Below are 18,927 nucleotides of genomic sequence, written 5' to 3'. Positions count from 1 at the left end.
AACTTAGATTTTGTGGTTTTAGTATACAGTAATACATGTGAGTCAAGATGGAGGATTTAAGGTGTTGTCTAGGTCCTTCTTCATCACCTTCTTCCTTCTTCATGAGTTTGGGAGGTTTTCTGTAATTGGGTGAAAAAGGTCTTCATTGCGGGCCTTGGGTGGTCATTATTGGGTCAGAAATATAAATAATAGAGGTGTCACCTCGTTATTGGGTAATTATTGCTTAAATAACCTTGGAAAGAGTTAGAGGTAAGCCATTTCACCTCATTTCTCTAACGTGCTAGTTAGACCTTACGGCTCGTGAGTCTGTGAATAGATAAGAAACAATAAACATCCAAGTCCCAACTCGAAATCTACGTTTCCCGGGTATCATTCATCCTGACCTTGGTAAGGGAAAAAAAAAAAAAAAAAAGAAGCCAGAAGTGCCACAGATTTAGGCAGACTGAGGAAGGTTTCCTGCCATTAGGACTCTCTGGCAGCAGTTTCTCCCCTACACCTTTGATCCTTGCCAAGGGAAGCTGACCCAGCGTTGCCCCAACCCAGCCGTGCCCCCTGGAGCAGCAGGATGTGCCAGGGCAGGAGCGGTGGGCAGGGGAGGACAGAGTGTCTGAGCAGTGATTAACACACAACAAAGGGAGCTGCCTGCCTGCAAATGGAAACACACTGGGTGCTTGTGATGTAAGAGCGCTCCCATCTAATTTTGCACTCTGCATATAGTAATAAGACACAACAGGGTGTGCATTAAGCTCATCTTTTGAGAAGTGCAGCAGTAGCTGGATAATGCACACCCTGGAGTGGCTTATTTGTAGTGGGCTATGGATCATTAATTTTGCATTTAATTTTTTTCAAATCCGTTTTTTTTTTAAAAAAAAACCCCACAAGTCTGTTCTGAGGGCAGTTATGTAATGTATCCTTACACTGAAAAATATTTTCAAATAAAAAACTCGAGGAAAAGTGAAGAAGAGTTTTGCCCAACTGTAGGCCAGGGTTTGGTGTGTGCAGGATCTGTGTGTGGCATTTGTCTTGGCCTGCTGATGCAGATATACAGTGCAAATAATGTGTTTATTTGCAAATAATGTGCAAATAATGTCTATTCAGTGTTCATTCTTTTCTAGACTTTTCTTTCTTTTTGTGTAACTACCTGGGCCTTTTTTCTTCCCTTTTTCCTCCATCCCATTTTTTTTTTCCATTTGATATATGAGCCAATCCCTATTTTGGACCAGATTCACGTATGAAGCATTTGGATGGGGATGGGACTGACTTTTACACCAGACTGGGAAGGAGTGGTCAGGAGGCCGATTTGCAGGATTTGGGGGAAAACGCTTTTGCCAGAACAGCAGTGTGTGGATCAGCCTGCCTAAAACAGCATTTAAATCAGAGAGAGTGTCACAAAACCCCATTTTGTTATGACATCACTCCAAAAGTATGAAGGAGGCACTATTGTTACTATTCAGGACGGCTCATGTAACAACACCTAGAACTTTGATTTCTTCAGAGGGCTTAGAGCAAAGTTTTTACAAAGTAGTTTGGTTTTTTTTTTTAATAAAGTGTTTCAGTACAATGAATGGGATTGGTCCTTTGGGGCAGCACCTTTTTGTAAACATCTCTACCAGTAAATGAGTTGGAAAAACACAAGGTGTCAGGAGGAGGAGATCTACAAGGTTGTTTTGGGTTCCTCCTCACAATTTCCCGGGACAGACTGAGAGAGTTCTGTCCTTGGCTTTCCCACAGGCCCCAAGCTTCTGCCTGGAGCCTGAGAATCCATGTTCTGACCACTGTCAGCTCCCACAGAGGGACTTCTGAATTGTGCTGCTCCACGTGAGGTGTGACTTTTTGCCCTTGTGGTTTATCCCTCCATGCAGGTCCCCACGCTGATGATGGACACCCAGTTCTCGGAGTTCACCCCGGACATCACCCCGATCATGCTGGCGGCTCACACCAACAACTACGAGATCATCAAACTGCTGGTCCAGAGGCGGGTGACCATCCCACGCCCGCACCAGATCAGGTGCAACTGCGTGGAGTGTGTCTCCAGCTCCGAGGTGGACAGCCTGAGGCACTCCAGGTCGAGGCTGAACATCTACAAAGCCTTAGCCAGCCCTTCCTTGATTGCCTTATCGAGCGAGGATCCCATCCTGACCGCCTTCCGCCTGGGCTGGGAGCTGAAGGAGCTGAGCAAGGTGGAAAACGAGTTCAAGGCTGAATATGAGGAGCTCTCACAGCAATGCAAGCGTTTTGCTAAGGACCTTTTGGACCAAGCCCGGAGTTCCCGGGAGCTGGAGATCATCCTCAATCACAGGGATGATCAAAGCGAGGAGCTGGATCCCCAAAAGTGTCACGATTTGGCGAAGCTAAAGGTAGCAATAAAGTATCACCAGAAAGAGGTAAGGGTCGCCTAAATGTGAAGGTATTGGGTAGAATAATCCATTTCTGGAGTTGCTGTGGGTTTGTTCAGTGCTGGCTCTCAGGTGGCGTTTTCTGATGTGCACGTGGATTAGTCCCAAACCAGGGGGCTCAGGGCACCTTGGTGACAGCGTGAATCTGACAACTCTTGAGGGCAACAAGACTGGGACTTGCTGCAGTGGGCTGTGGCACCAATAATTTCTGTCCCAAAGCTACTTGAATCCCATCTCCTTGTAACCCATGCCCCTGCAAAGAACAGCCTTCAGACATTTCCAGGTCTGAAAGCTTTTCCCAGTGGCTGCTTTTGTACAGGAAGCCAAAGCTAGAAGGGGTTTCCTGGCTCCTGAAGAAGACTGGCTCCCTCATGGAGTGCGGGAAATAATACAGCACAGTTGTTGAACAGCACGCAGTTCACTCCCTGCACCACCAGGCACTTCCAAGCACCCATTCAGCACTAACTTGAAATGTGACAGCAGCTAAGGAGAGCAGGAGAGGTTTGGGAGCACTCCCAGAGTCCCAGGTCTCCAAGTTGCCAGCAGTTTTCTGGAAACACTCATGTGGTGCAAATATTTCTTCACACCTGTGACACCTCTTGATCCTGGGTCCTCGACCCATCTCTGTTTTAGGAACTGAGAAGCAATTCCCAGAAATTCAAACTCCTGCCCATAGTTGCAGAGAGGGAAGCCATACTTCAGCTAAAGGGCACAGAGCCTTTCGGAAGCCCTGCAAATCCACAGATTTATAAGTTGATTCAATAAAGGCCACGAACCCCAGGAGAATGCTGACAACAGTTTCATTAGTTGGCTCTGGATTTCCTCTCTCTTTCCAAATCCAGACAGAATTTAGGAGATGATATATTGCTGTTGGCCAGCGGTGTTCCAGGTTATCTGAAGGAGGAATTTAGTTGCTTGGTTGAGGAACAGAATTTCAATGTGCATTACATTCTTCTGTGTCTGGAGGGTCACCTGAGTGGCCGAAGATCCTGTCCCATTCCTCTTTTCACTGTCTTCCCCACATCCAACGCTGACCCAGCATGGTGTGATCCATTTCACCTCCCTGAAGGGCTGCACGGGTCACCTGAGGTACAAACAGCCAGGAGGTGAAAGATGCAGATTTCCTTTCATTCCTTTGGGCTGCTGTGCCCCCCCAGTGCCAGACCCTCCATGCCAAAGCCTCAAATTTCCTGGGATCCAGCACCTGGCAGCTTCCTGCTCCTCCTGGGCTGCTCCAGGGGAGTGTCAGCTCACTGGTGTCGTGTCAGGTTGTGTTTCGTGCTCTGTGACAGGGTTGGGTAACACCACAAGCGCTTTAGGGACACGGACAGGCAGTGAAGAGTTGCTCTGGAGAAGGGCAAGCCAGGCAATCAGGTCAACGTTCATTGAATCCAAGAAGGAGCAGAGATTCTCCTTCTGTTTTTCCACAGGCCCAGACTCTGCAGGCAGGAGCTGCAGGTTCCCCCCAGCACTGCTGGTCCCACTGTGTCACTGGTGACTTCCAGGTGTGAATCTGTGGCTGCTCTTACCTTGTGTTCACACCCAAAACTGCAAGTCTGAAGCGGCTCACTGAGTTTGAAACGTGGTGCTGAACAGTCCTGAAGCTTTTCCATTTTAAATTTTTTAATCGTTGCCTGCTTTCTTAACAGTTTTTATCTTCTTCTTCTTTTTTTTTTTTTTTCCCTTTCTTAGGCGTATTTGACTGAATTCCAAGCATATGGACAAATTCCATGTTTTGTGACATATTCATGACAGTTCCAGCCTAAAAATGATAGCAAATATGCTTGGTGTTGCCAGCCAAAGTCAGTGCTGTTTTCAGGTGGAATACTGGTGGGCAGGGGCAGAATGAATGAGGTTGGGAAAGCAGCTACTGAGCCCTGTCATCCCACCTGGTTATTCACAAAAACCCTGAAGCATCCTGCGGGGTGGCTGGGGTTTTCTTATCATAATAATTAGCCCATCTTATCATGGTAATTAGCACAACACAAAACATCAAGCAAGATACAAACATCCTTGCCAGCTTCTGAAAAAAACGGGAAGGAACCTTTGCCAGGGAGACGCTGAGAAATGTTTTTTAATCCTGACTGGAGAGTATCAGATTGAGAGGATTTTTGTGGGGACGGGAAGGAAAATAGAAGAAGGTTTGGTTTTCATGAAAGGCAGTTCTGCAGAGAAAAACAGCAGGCTTGGAAAAGTGGATCATCTTGTTCTGCTGAAGCATTTTATGTCTTAACGTTAAATGGGATTGGATTGGATGGAGAAGCTTTTTACACCTTAACATTGACAAAGACAAAAGTCAAATCTCTAGCAGCCTAAGAGAAGAATCCAACGTGGACTTTGGTTATTTTCCGGGGTGTCAGTTGTTACTGCAGTTGTTAAATCTTTATATTCGGCCCAAAGAATATGTCATTTCATATTGATTTCAGCAAATGTCCGGCAACTTTTTTTTCTTTTTGAGCGAAATAAACCTGAAAATTTCTCCCCAAAATGATTCCATTTCAGGCAGATAAGGTCAACTTCAAGAGTCTTTTTAGAGAAGCTGTTAAGGAGAGATGGGTGAAGAGATCTTTGTCTCTACAAAGGCTAGAAAAATCTCCTATTATGATGGGTGTTGGTTTGTTTGTTCATTTTGTTTTTTTTGGTTTTGTTTGTTTGTTTTCCCAAAAAAACCCCTTGGGAGGTACAAGTTTTGATTACTCCCAAACATGACACGTGCTAAATATTTTATAAACTGAGAAACGTGTTGCTCATGAGGAAGAAGACCGTTCTTCTTTGGAGGAGGGCCAAAACAATCGAGAATAAATTTGTTGCTTTTCCTGTTTGTTTTTAATAAGCCCGTAAATCCTAGAAGGTAAATTACTGTTTACACAGAAGGGGGAAAAAAAATCAATTACACAAGAAAGATTAAAATGTGCCCTAAGGTAGCTTTGTAGTATATTTTATTGCAGTAAATGGTAAAAACATGCTGTGCAATGTTCTCAAGCTCCCTCTCCCTTCTCATGTGAAGTGTAGAATGGTTGTGTCCTCAGTTTCAACCCACTGTGATCATTTGTCTAGGAGATGGGAAGGACTTAATAGTTGTGATATCTGTTTGCACGGCAGTCACAAAATCTGAGGGAAAAATGAGGACAACACTAAACGCTGTGGAACACAATGAGTTAGACACATCAGTTCTCTCAGTCCACTGTTAAAGAAATTATTTTCCAAGAATCACAGTAATTAAGGTCTAAGAGACCAGCAGGCTTTTCATAAACGCTCTGTAGTGTGTAGCATTTGTCTTCATATCATTACTTTTCTAGTTCTTTTATTCATGACTAATTTTGGAAGGAGAAAGAGTACTGAGGGCCTAATAGGAAAAGGCACAGCTCAGCTGTTGAGGATCACTCTTCACTGTGCTCTCCTGGCACCAAATTAGCTCTGCATTTCTTAATTTGTTTGCATTTCTAAGAAAAGATGGGGAAAAGTCATCTCTTAGGGTGCTGCCAGTCTCGTAAAGCACAGTTGTGTATCCAGGGTGTGTGGCTGGGTTAGGGAATCAGAGCAGAGGCAGCATGCAAAGAGAATTTTGATGTCCTTTAAGTTTTTTTTTTTACTTTGCCAATAATGTAAAACAACCATAGTGTAGCAGTGAGTCAGGTCTGAAAGGGCAGATTCCTGCTCATATTTAACATTCTGCTGAGCCACAAGAACAGCAATACAAATTCAGCTTGTTCCTGCTCTCCTGCTCTCCATCACAGGTCATTCACATCTCTAAAATGAAGTGAAACATCACAGTAGTGGGGGTTTTAATGCATTTTCCTGGTGCTGGCAAATAGCTGGGCAGGTTTAGTTTATGTTCTATAAGAAGTCTACACAGTGGAAGGCACTCAGAAAAAAACCCATTATTTTATCCGTGGCTCCATTGCTTAGCACTTCCACAGAATTAGATCAAAGGAGTGCAGAGAGAAATTCCTCCTCAGAAACCCTTAACCTCCATCTCTCTTCCTCACTGTGCTCTAATCAAATGGCAGGAAAGGACAGACGTAGAATTGTTTGCTTTTCTAATTTAAAAACAAGTGTTCTTTGCCGTTTTTCTCTTCAGGATGACACTTCAACAGCTTCAGTCCTTTTTTTTTTTTTTTTTTTTTTTTTTATTTTATTTTATTTTCTTTTCCAGGACATTTACATAGACAAGCACCTCCTGAGATGCAGCTCTGAAGTGAATGAATAATCATTCCTGCCATGCCGCATATTTTCCCTCTGTGTCTTGACTCTTGTCAACTGTGTGGCTGCAGTCAGAAGCACAGCATCCCTCTCCAGGGAGCATGCATAAACCTGGGAAATTTCTGAGGGCACTTCACTTAGTGTATAAAAAGAGCTTATAAAAATATCAGAGATGCATGAGGAATGAAGTGCGAGGTCTGTGAAAATCAAAGCTCCTTGTTTGCCCGTTTTGAAAGCCATTCAGGTGTCTTGATGGATGGCCACAGATCTTTCTTTGCTCGCAGGCAAAGCTCAGTTATTCTCCTGTGGGTTCGTCTGTTTTCTTGCCATACTGCCTGGAGGCATAATGATACAGGGCTGAATATTTGTATTGTGCTCTTTAAAGGCACAATGAAAAGCCTTGCTTGAGTGGAGCTCAGAAGCGTAATAAAGAGGCTTTTACTTCCAGATTTCTAGAAGGAAATCAGGTTGTGAAAAGGTCTTTATTAGGACTAGGTGAGGGAAGCAGAGCTGCTCCTTGTGGAAACTTTTCTTGGTTTCTGGTGATCTGGGACACCCACATTTCTTGGCGTGTTCCATGGTGAGGATGGCGTGGTGAGGATGACGTTCAGGTTTGTGCCACACACCTGGACGTAAATTTAGGGATTTCAAAAGCCCTGAGGGTCCAGATGTGACCTTCCCCTTTCCAACAGCCATCCTCTCATTTGTTCATTGTTGTCTGCAGCGGTGTTCCCATCTGGTGTGTGAGCAGTGGCCTGTGCTGGATGAAGCTGTTTTCTCTCAAACTCCACCCCAGCAGCACTTGACCACCTTAGAAAATCTTGTGTGAACATGGCACTAACTGAGCTGTTCTCAGCAGCCTCAGAGGCAGAGTTTGGGCTGGCAGGTGGGGGAGATTTGTCTATATTTGCACCCTTAAAAGAGCCATCCCTGCTGATCACTGGTGGTGCATGACTCAGAGCCCCTCCTCTACAGGCTTGTGCAGTTGCCAGATCTCTTTGTTCAGTCTGGGAAATTGTCACAGAAATTTAACCTGTACAGCTGCATCGTCGCGTTACAAAAAATCAGGACAAGTGGCGCTTAAAACCTTTACTCCTCTCCGAACTTGGAAGAAGAAATAATATCCAGAGGGATCTGATGGTTGACTGCTTTGACAAAGTGGACTGGAATGTTTATTTGAGGGAAGAGCATTATTTGGTACATCGTTCACGTAACGCCGAAATGTTCTCACTTGATGAAGGTTAGCCACATATTGCAGCTGTCACGGAACAGAACTGCACAACACTGTCTGTTGACAGCAGAATCATCTCTGACTAATCTTGTCATGCACCAATTTGAAAAAGCACCCTAAGACTGGTATGTAGGTCAAGGACAAGGACTTGGATTGCGTTATGGTGATGTGCAGCGGGCAGAAAATGCCAGGATCATTCTTTAAGTCATTTCTGGTGTCTTGTGCCTCTTACTTAATGATCTCCTGGACAAAGACAGGAAATATGTTGAAAGCTGGGGATGTTGCCGCTGTTTTAACAGCATTCAAGAGTGATTTAGTGAGTTTGACAGTTCCCTTAACTTCATGTTTCCCATCAGTCTTCTTGCCAGCCAGAGAAGAGGCTTGGGAAGCCAAAGCCAAAGTACAGGACATGATTGATGGGCTTTCTATAGACAACAGGAACTGGAGAGGAGAAGTGATGCCTCGTGTGTTGTAACAGCCAAGTGTTCAGTGTTCCCACATCTGAAGGGCTGAAGTGTACTTAGAGTCAGCTTTATGTCAGTGGAGGAGAGTAAATCATGTTATTTCATACTTTGAGTGACACTCTGAGGTAATAAACTCTGGGGAAAAGCTGTGGGCATGGATTCTGTCATTTGGACGTAGAAGTGATCATTGTTGTTTACCTGATTTCTGGGAATTTCAACTTCACTCCTGTGGCTTAGAGAAGCGAGTTATGAACCTCCATTCAGAAAAGAACTGAGTCTGCACACTCCTCTCACCTCATGTACAAATCGGGTCCATCACCACCTCACAGGTGGCTCCAGGAGAAGTGAGATGAATAGATGGGTTTGTCATGACACCCCCCAAACTGAGCTCCTGTGCAGACAGACATTTAAAAGCTGTGAGTGCAGTTTTTGTTCTTATTTTCTCCAAACCCCAGCTGGCTGAGTAAACCTCCCTCAGCAAAGCTTATGTTCTGCCAGGGTGATACAACCCAGGAGCAGGAGCAGCCTTTGGAGGTTCCCAGGGAGGTGAGAAGTGTTTGCAGTGTGCTACTCTGCTCTTTTGTGGATATTGGAGTAAATTTACTCATTCAGGAGAAGGTAAGGCAGAAAGGAAAAGGAATCCAAACTCACACAGTTTCGGCGTAAATGTGTCTGGGGTCAGAAAGGAAGCAAAAGAAAACTAATTTTGGGACTTTTTATTAACACTAACCGGGTAAAGTAGGTATGTATTTAAAAATACTCCTGAATGGCTTTTAAAATTTTCGTGTTTGCTTTACTTATCACTTATTTAATGTAAATGTTAGTAATTCACTAGAGAGAATGAGCCCAGCCTTTTACTTTAAAAGTCAATACCTTCCCCACTTCTGCTAAAACCCCTGAGAGCTGCCAGTATTCACTTCCAAAATCTGTAACTCCTGAAGTGCTGCCTGAAAGAGCACTCAGGAAATGCTGATAGATTTGTCCCTGAACAGTTTTTAGCGTTTTTTCCAGTGCTTCTGTGTCCCATATATCCCCTGATCAGCTCTTGGGACCCAGGCACGTGTTGGGAATTAACTCCCTGTGGGGTGTATTGCTCATATTCAGCCCTCCAGCACTCTGCCTTTGGAAACCCAGCCCAGACCTCCTGCATCTTTGTACGAGAACTGTATACTGGGATATATCCCACAGGAATTCATTTATTTATCAGCTGTAGTCTGCCGTCTGCTTGCATAAATGCTGCAAAGTTGTGGCTCTGTTGGGCTCTTGCTCAGGGTCTGGAGCCTGCTCTGCCGGGGTGTCTGCCCCAGGAGCAGCGTTCAGCACCTTGCCGTGATTCAGAGCGGAATTAAATGCACCTAAATCCTGCTGACACAGGCCACAAATACAAACCTACAGCTCGACACACATTTAAGCACTCCTGGGTAGAGGTGGATTTGATTTCAAGCTTAAAGACTTTATAATTGCTTCTTCCATGGGTAGGTATCCAGGATTTGCAAGCATCTGTCTTTGTCCTAGGATACGTGGGACCTTTTAATTTAAATATTTAAGCCAATCCAACTTGATGGTGTTAAATCCATGAATTTTGATGGAACAGTGGCAGGATTTTAGAGGTTATTCACCCTTTCCTTTTGTCAGCATTCACCTCACTGCTGAATTTCCAATTGCCACCACTTAAGCTGAGTTCATGTCTGCTACCACCAGAGAGATCTATTATGGATAAGAGACCTTTAGTTAAGATTCATGTGTCATCGTAATTTAAAATATTTTCAGAACAGATTAAACTAAATTCCTGTCTAATTTGAGGCCATATGTTCATCTGTGGAGGATCTGGAGTTTGTTTTATTCACCAGCTGAGGGTTTGAGCAGTTTGGTTAGCACCTGGTTTTCTCCAAGGGCTGGTCCAGCTCAGTGTGATCTCCATGGCAGGAATGCTGCCACTTGGATTTTCATCAGTGCTGCTGCTCACAGCTGTGTTTTTGATAGGATATTCATCCTGCAAAAAAAACCAGAACCAACTATGATGTCTTGGAAGTGTCTGATGAGGAATGTTGAGTTGTGTAGTCCCTTCCCCCCATGTTACACAGCCCTCCCCTCCAACTACTTTGTCTCATTTCTCCTTATTTTTTTTTCCTCTTGCAGAAAGTACTTAATTAACAGGATGAACAGCCATTAGGTGTTTACCCTCTGCAGCTCACACTTCGGCTGCAGAATGTAAATAACTTTGCAGTCATTAACAAGGTTGAACTTTAAAAAGAAATGCGCTACAAAAAAAAAAAAAAAGGGTTTTCTTATTCATCTCACTGTTTGCAACACTACAAACTTGAGGAGGCTGGCATTTCTTCTCTAGAACATGTGGTCTCACAGGGCTCACTGGCTTCTCTGCTGCAGGCATCAAATTAGGCCACCCAGAGTTTCTCTCTCCTGTCTTGGGCTAATTTAGAAACGAGGCTCTTTGACTATTGCCCACTGGAATTTCCCTTAAGAGCAATCCGCCACATTTCCATTCTTCCTCAGAGGATCTTGCTCTTGGTAAAAATGGAGGCAGAGGGGTTGGTGAGGCCCTGAAAGTGTGTGGTGCTGCTTGAGTGGAAGAAGGCAATGGCATTTCTCCTTCTCACAGGAAATCTGCATTCTTCACAGACCTCTCTAAGATATGCTGCTGCATCAGACACAGCACACAGGCTGCAAAATCCAGCTCTGCTCCTGAGGAAATCTGCCTTTCCAAAGCCTGAACTGCTTTAATCGTGGAGGGCAGCACCACACAGTATTATCCAGCAGCCTGGCAGGTTTGAGATGCTCTGGGCTGCAGTGATGGTGGTGAGGTCTGACCTATGGAAAGGAGGGAACCAAAGGTAATTTCATGGCTCCCATGCCGTGTTTGGCTCTCACTGGTGACCTCCCTGGGAGCTGCTGGAGCTGACTGATAGAAGAACTGGGTCTTGCTAATTAAGACAGAGCTCCGCAGTCCCAAATTAGTGGTTATTGATCTATGAAGAGCGTTCGCCCTCACCATCGGCAGCGAGAGTACAGACAGGAACTCCAACAAAGTCCAAAGCAGAGGCTGTTGGCAGCAGTCAGGATAATCAGAATAAAGGCAGAGGGATGCTGTGCTCAGCCCCTGTGATGTCTATCAGGGAGCTATTTCTGTTGCTCCCCGAGGCATTCACATCTCAACCCATCTGTGTCTGATCCTAAGTTACTTATGACTGCCAGAGATCAGGGATTTCCCCATAGATGAGGGGAGTGGGGTGGAACATCATTTCTGTGTTTGACAGCGTGCAGAAAGCATTTAATTCCCGAGAAGTGGAATTTAGGCGACTTAAAAATATCAGTAAAGATTAGTTATTAAGGAAAAGGCACTCCATCCAGCAGCTGCTTTTTTTTTCCCCTTAAAAATATCCCCCTTGGTATTGGATTAGGTGGCAATGAGCATGATGAACATGGAAAATGAAATTCTCTAATAGCACAATCCACCTGCAAGCCAAATGTTGTACAAAGACCCTGGCAAGGCTGAGAGGAGAAAAAAGAGAACATAAAAGACTTTGTACTGCAGTAATCTCTAGAGTGCTTCCCAACTATGACCGGAGTTGCTGATCTCATTTCTTGGAAAGGCAAAGATATTTGTCCCCATTTTCAAGAGCCAGGAGACCGAGCACCTTGCTCACAGGTATCACACGGGTGTTGTGCTCACAAGGAGGGACTCTGAGCTGCATCTTATCTCCCTGTGAACTGTATCTTCAGCTAGGGACGGGTGATGAGCAAGGAGATTGTTTTTCGGATTAGCTCCTCCAGAAATGCATCTGCAGGTGGGGACCACCCTGGACGGGGTTTTGTACCACCACAGGCTTCAGTGCTTCTGTGGTGATTTAACCCCAGGCAGCAGCTCAGCCCCAGGAGCCACTCGCCCACTCCTGCGGGTGGGACGAGGGAGAGAACTGGAAGGGAAGAGTGAGAAAACCCGTGGGCTGAGATAAAGACAGTTTGAGCAGGTGCAGCAAAAGCCATGTGTGCAAGCAAAGCAAAACAAGGAATTCATTCACTGCTTCCCCATGGGCAGGCAGAAGCTCAGCCACCCCCAGGGCTCCATCAGGTGTCACAGTGACTTGGGAAGGCAAGCTCAGAATGTCCCCCCTTCCTCCTCCTCCACCAGCTTTTTGTGCTGAGGGTGATGCTGTGTGGTCTGGGATATCCCTGTGGTCAGCTGGGGTCAGCTGTCCTGGCTGTGTCCCCCCAAATCCTCGTGCCTTGAGGAGCAGGAAAGGCCCTGGCTGTGTGTAATCCCTGCTCAGTGAGAATCCAACATCCCTGTGTTCTCTGTTTCCTGCACAAACCCAAACTCAGCTGCTGTGAGGAAAATTAACTCTACCCCAGCCGAACCCTACACAGCATCAGATGTTTGGTTCCTACATTCACTGAACTGAGCAGAAATGCCACCTCTTGGTGACATTTCTTTTCACTAACGCAGCTGTCAGAACATTCTCTCTCCTGTCTGTGGGGTGAGGTCTTGTGCTGCTGTTTGTGGTAGAGACTGGAGGCTCCTGTAGTGCAGCAGCCCTCGGATAAAATGCTTGTCAAGTGTTGGAGAAATAGTGTTTGAGAGTCGTATGTTCTCTCAGCAGAGCTTCTGGTGCAGCTCATCTGCCTCTGACTCTGGACCGTCCACAAAACTGGGACAAAACGCAGGTTTTTTTCCCTGCTTTTCCTTGTGCAGAGACTTCAACTGATGCCAAATCCTGTCACACACGGTACATTCATGTGAAATGATAAAAGGCTGTGAAATACACAGGAACTATTTCAGTCTGTGGCACATGAAAGGCTTTGCAAAAACGGGAAAAAACCCACATTTGGGGTTACTTACGTGGAAAATCAACTTTCACTCAGGAAGAGCCTTGGTATAAGAAGTGTTGAAGATGTCAAGTTGCTTTTCCAGTTCTCTGCTATTTGCGAAGTAGAAATTTCCTTAACTTTATGGAGAAATTTGAAATTATGGAGGAGAACAAAAGTTCCACAATATTATCGGAGTTTCAGGGTACTCCACACCTAAAAGAATATATTTTTGTATTTTGTGTGCATTGATTTAGCACTGTGACTCCTAGACAATCTTTAATAAGTTGAGCATTCAGTGCTTTAGTCTGGTCAATGAATTTGGGGGTTTATTTTAGTTAACAGCACCCAGGAGCAAACTCACCCAAAAAACCAATAAATTCTTTAGGCAGCACACCGGTGGCTTAGTTTGCTTCTTCACCATAATTCAGAATTCCAGTGTTTCTGCACACTGGAACTTTTGGTTTTTAGCCAACTGCACTACTGGAGATAAAAGCATCAGTGCTTACAGATTTAAATCTGTGATTAATAAGTTGGACTAATACAAGTTAGTAAAAGTCTACTTTGGTAAGTGCTTGGCCTTACCTTTAATAAACACGGCATTTGGTGGTTTATGACATTAGGGAGTCTCTTTGTGTGGTGTGCTTAAATTTCCCTTGGGCAATTTTCATTGAGGTTGAGACCAGCTTGATTGGAAAATTTAATGGCTTTTTCCATTTCCATTCCCTTTCGCCAGTCTGCTCTTTAAAGCTGCTCTTTCATGATGTGTGAATTTGTCTCCATTTGAAGAACTAACATCAGATACAACTGAGAAAGCAGATTTTAGAAATGAGCTATTAGGCAGAGGAGAGGCACTTTTAAGATGCTTGCAAGTTGCACAGCAACCAGAAGAACATATAGTCATTTGATTTCTCAAATGACTTTGACTTTGACTCAAGGGAAAAACAGTTTTATTCTCCCCTCAGAGCTTTCTATCATATGTGATAAAGAGAAAACGTGTTTATAACATTTTCTCCCTGAAAAAAAATTTAAAAAAAAAAAAGAAGTTTTGCCTCATCTCAGAGAAGCAGCAGCATCTCTTGCCCTGTGAGTCACTGCAGAACACATCCAGTAACAGCTCCTGACCGGGATCCTGAGAAAACAGAGCAGTGTAACCTTCTGTTTCTCCCAGGTTTGAAACACAAAGCGCTGACCCTTCTGAAATCAGAGTTAAAGCACAGCCAAACACCAATCGATGCTTGGTGGTTTTCCAGTTTCTGTAGAATTGTTTCTCTTGCCTCCCCAGAGCAGTTGATGCTGCCCCTGGATCCCTGGAAATGTCGAAGGCCAGGCTGGACAGGGCTTGGAGCAGCCTGGGATAGTGGAAGGTGTCCCTGCCCATGGCAGGGGTGGAAATAAATGAGCTTTAAGGTCCCTTCAACCCCAACCATTCTGGGATTCTGTGATTTTATGATCGCTGTCCCCAAATACGGAATTTTACAATAATATTTTCTCATCTTGGCTTTCTCTGGAGACCATCACCCCATGAGCTACTGCCCACTTCCAGCTGCTGACATGTGCTGGTTGATTCCAAATTACACACTCTTCTGATTATTTTCCCAAGCCCTCTGGAGCAGAGTGTCATCTGTTAGGGGCCAATGCAGAAGGCATCAGAAGCTTATTGTTGTAATAACACATCAAAATCCAGCTTTGTAAATGCCAGATAGTTCCCTTGGAGAGCTTATTTTCAGTGCTAGTTTGGGTCTTTCCATATATTTGAACTACCCAGTCCCAAAATGGTTTGATTCTGATATAAACAGCCTGTTAAGACATGTGAAATGTATCACCAAAATCTAAAAATACTTCAAGAAGTGAATGACTTCATCAGAACAGGCAATTATTTTTCCTTTTGTTTGACCTTGGTTTAGTCATTTTGGACACGGCAATGACAGTGCTCTGCTTGTTCAGTGCACTCTGAGAGCTGTGCTTGAAAGTCCTCCCAAAACCGGGCAGCTTTTTGTGGTGAATGAATATTTAAAAGATTTGGGTGTGCGGCAAAGATTTTTGAAGAAGAACAGAGTTGTCTTGGTCTTGCAGACATCTCTGGTTAGTTCTGGGTCTGGAAAGCCTTGAAAACCACGGGGCTGTCCAGGTATAATCAGGAACTTGAAGTCTTCTGGCACTGAGCAGCAAGATCTTGGTTTGGCCATAATAATATGGCTTGGTTTGAAATCCCAAAGGCTGTTCGGTACCAGAGCAGCCCGAAGGAGTTGCACCCTGAGCACGTGAGGTGTGGCCTGGGTGAGATGCCCTAAATCACCATCACGATGCTGCTTTTTACAGAGTGAAAGCGAACTGTCAAAGGCTGCTTGTTCCGCCAGCGATCGAAGATTCCTTTTGGTCTCTGCTCCATCCCTCGAGTTTTACAGCTGCTTCTCTGATACAGGTTAACACGTGGTCAGGGTCTGATAAACCACGTGCTAATGTATCAGTCTCTGAGGGTCCAGCCTTTGCAGAGAAGTGGCTAAAATTAATTAGCGAGACCACTGTTCAGAGGTATTTTGTAAAGCAAAAAATAATTAAAAAAATAAGGAAAAATACCAAAATAACAAACGTTACAGAAAACAAAAGCTAAGCTTCCAACAGGTGTCCGAAAAACCTCTGACACCCTGCTAAAACACTCCAAAAAGCCCCTTAGTTCCTTTGTTCTTCTTCCTAAATACGAAATGTTTTAGGAGGGATAATCTGGCCTGCTGCCAGTAAGATCACCAAGAGGTTTTGAGTTACACTCTCGAATCCCAATCCGTGCTCTTCTGCTGGCCCTGAGCCAATTACATAAGAGAAAACCACAGAAATTTCTAGCTAAACTTCCTACATTGTCTAGAGGTAAACTGACACTCTTTCCCTCTTTGGAAACACCTGCTGGGGGGTGTGGGGTGCATCACTGCACTTCACTTCCTGAGGCAGGGCTCCAGATGTGCTGTCCTGCTTCCCACCAGATGTCACCTGGCCACACCTGACTCTGCCGTCTGCTGTCTCATTCCAGCCCAGCCCACACACACACACTGCGGCACCCCACACACTCTGGGAGACGTTCCCCCTCTCACACACACTCTCAGAGCTTTGCACCTTTTCCCTCCTGCCTCATCTTTCAGTCACTATTTTTTTTTTTAAGACGCCGACAGTGAGTTGTTCGAGGCGGTGGGAACCTGAAACATTGTGAAAAGGAACGTGCTCCAACACATGGGGAGAGGAACAGCTTGTAGTAATTCTCGTGGTGCTGCTTTTGCACGAGGCTGAGTGTGTGGTGAGTGGCTGCTCCACATGAGGATGCTGCAAGTAGAAAAAGATTTCTTCCACGAGAAGGAATCCTAAATCCTGCATAGAAAAAGAAGAGTGAAACTTCCCTCTTTTTTCCCCTTTGTGTCCAAAATATACTTTTCCTGCCCCAAACATAATCTGAGGGTCTGTGTGGGCTCTAACACATAAGTGAGGGGGAGTGCATGTGGAGTGTGATGGTTCTGGCTTCTTTTTCCCTGCCAGGATGGGGATTAATTCACAGGAGTCAAGGTTCGTGTTCGGACTTGGATGTTTATTGTTTCTTCTCTATTTACAGACTCACGAGCCGTGAGCTCTGACTAGCCAGTTAGAGAAAAGAGGTAAAATGGCTTACCTCTAACTCTTCCCAAGGTTATTTAAGTGATAATTACCCAGTAATGAGGTGACACCTCTATTATTTATATTTCTGACCCAATAATGACCACCCAAGGCCTGCAATGTAGACTTTTCCACCCAATTACAGAAAACCACCCAAACCCACGAAGAAGAAGGAAGAGGAAGGCAAAGAAGAAGGACTTAGACAATGCTTCACACATACTACTATATACTAAAAACCCCAAAATCCAAGTTTCCAGAATTCCAACAGTGGAGTACCAGTCAGCAATAACCTTTCTTTCTTTTTTTTCCCCTCCCCAGTTTGTTGCTCAGCCAAACTGCCAGCAGCTGCTAGCGACGCTGTGGTACGACGGCTTTCCGGGATGGAGGCGGAAACACTGGGCAGTGAAACTCCTGACCTGTGTCACCATTGGAATGCTCTTCCCCGTGCTGTCCGTGGCGTACCTGATTGCACCCAAGAGCAGGCTGGGACTGTTCATTAAAAAGCCATTTATCAAGTTTATCTGCCACACTGGCTCTTACCTGACCTTCCTGTTCATGCTCCTGCTGGCATCGCAGCACATCGTCAGGACCGACCTCCACATGCAGGGGCCACCTCCCACCATCGTGGAGTGGATGATCCTGCCCTGGGTTCTAGGTAAATCTACACCCCAATCCTGCCCTGGGTTCACCCCAATCCTGCCCTGGGTTCTAGGTAAATCTCACACTCCAATCCTGCCCTGGGTTCTATGTAAATCCACTCCCCAGTCCTGCCCTGGGTTCACTCCAATCCTGCCCTGGGTTCTATGTAAATCCCACACCTGATCCTACCCTGGGTTCTAGGCAAATCCCACACCCCAGTCCTGCCCTGGGGTTCTAGGTAAATCTCACACCCCAGTCCTGCCCTGGGTTCACCCTAGTCCTGCCCTGGGTTCTGTGTAAATCCCACACCCCAATTCTGTCCTGGGTTCTATGTAAACCCCACACCTGATCCTACCCTGGGTTCTAGGTAAATACTACACCCCAATCCTGCCCCGGGTTCCAGGTAAATCCCGTCAATCCCACACCCAGGAACGCTGAGCTACAGGGCCTGACTCGCACCCACGGTAACTGTGTGGGGACTCATCCCCGAGCCCAGCCTGTGAAGAGATTTGGCAGCCAGCTCCAGAAACTGCACAGAACAGCTGGGCTCCTTCTGGAACAGCAGGTCCTGCTGGCCCAGGGCTGCTCTGCTGTTGTGTGCCATCTGATGTGCCTTCAGACACGACTGGGCTGGGAGGAGCAGGTTGGGAGTGAGCTCCTGGGTCACACACGGTGTCACTGCTGCTGCTGCTGGCTCTGTCCTGTGGCTGGTGCTGGGACAGGCAGTGCCCAGAGCCTGGCTCTGCCCTCCCTGCTCCCTGACCCGCTCCTGGAGGCAGCGCAGGGACCAGCCTGGCTCGTTCCTCCTGGATAAGCTACAGGAATGCAGGGGAGGGAGGATGAGCCTCACTCTCTGCTGATAATCACTGACCACATCGACGTGGAGTGCTCTGATAGCAGCAGGAGAAGGAGAGGGTGTTGATTATAAGTTAAGTGTGAGGCTCTCATTGCAGTCTGGCTCGGGCAGCCAGAGCTGGGGAGAGAAGGAGGAGTGTGTGTGCTGAGGGCAGGATGTGCAGCTGAGGCAGCGAGATGGGATGAGGTGGGAGAAGAACGGAGAAGCCAGATGGATGCATTTTTGATGAGACAGGACTATTTACCCTTCCAGACTGAGCTCCAGCACAGCAGGAAACCTGTGAGCTCCATCAGGATCCCAGTCCCTCCTCTGGTTCAGCCCCCGTGTCCCTTGCTGTGCCACCAGCATGTGGCACCCTTGGGAGCTGGGAATGTCACCAGGCACTTTGATCATGGGCAGTGCTTCCCACACCTTTCTGGCTCTCCTGCTCTCCCACACCTGCTGGCTCCCCTCTCCTGGTGACACCAGGACACTGCTCCTTGTGTCTGTGGTGGCTCTGGATCAGGCTGGCTCTGTGCTGAACGAGCCCAGCTGTTCCTGTGCCAAACCTAAAACTGCTGATGGAAAACCTGGAAGGGAAGCAAGAGTTGCAAACATGTTCACAAATCATTTTGGATGGTGACCCAGGGCACTGTGCTCCTTGCACAGCTCCACCACCAGCCTCGTTATCTGATTTAT

General features: G+C 45.9%; 1 protein-coding gene across 1 annotated transcript in view; it reads left to right on the top strand.

The window, feature by feature from the left end:
* The window catches only part of TRPC5 (transient receptor potential cation channel subfamily C member 5), a 67,992-nt gene that overhangs the window by 15,490 nt on the left and 33,575 nt on the right, over positions 1 to 18,927 (top strand). Inside the window, exons 2-3 of the mRNA XM_066202371.1 lie at positions 1,863 to 2,384; positions 17,073 to 17,409. Of these exons, the coding sequence (XP_066058468.1) occupies positions 1,863 to 2,384; positions 17,073 to 17,409 (859 nt within the window). The remainder of the gene's footprint in view (positions 1 to 1,862; positions 2,385 to 17,072; positions 17,410 to 18,927) is intronic.

The sequence above is a fragment of the Chamaea fasciata genome, unplaced genomic scaffold (genome assembly GCF_029207755.1).
Source record: "Chamaea fasciata isolate MVZ Bird 193981 ecotype frontalis unplaced genomic scaffold, bChaFas1.0.hap1 SCAF_22, whole genome shotgun sequence".
Lineage (NCBI taxonomy): Eukaryota > Metazoa > Chordata > Aves > Passeriformes > Sylviidae > Chamaea > Chamaea fasciata.
The sequence above is the reverse complement of the archived record's forward strand: the minus strand, read 5'-3'. Positions and strand labels throughout refer to the sequence as shown.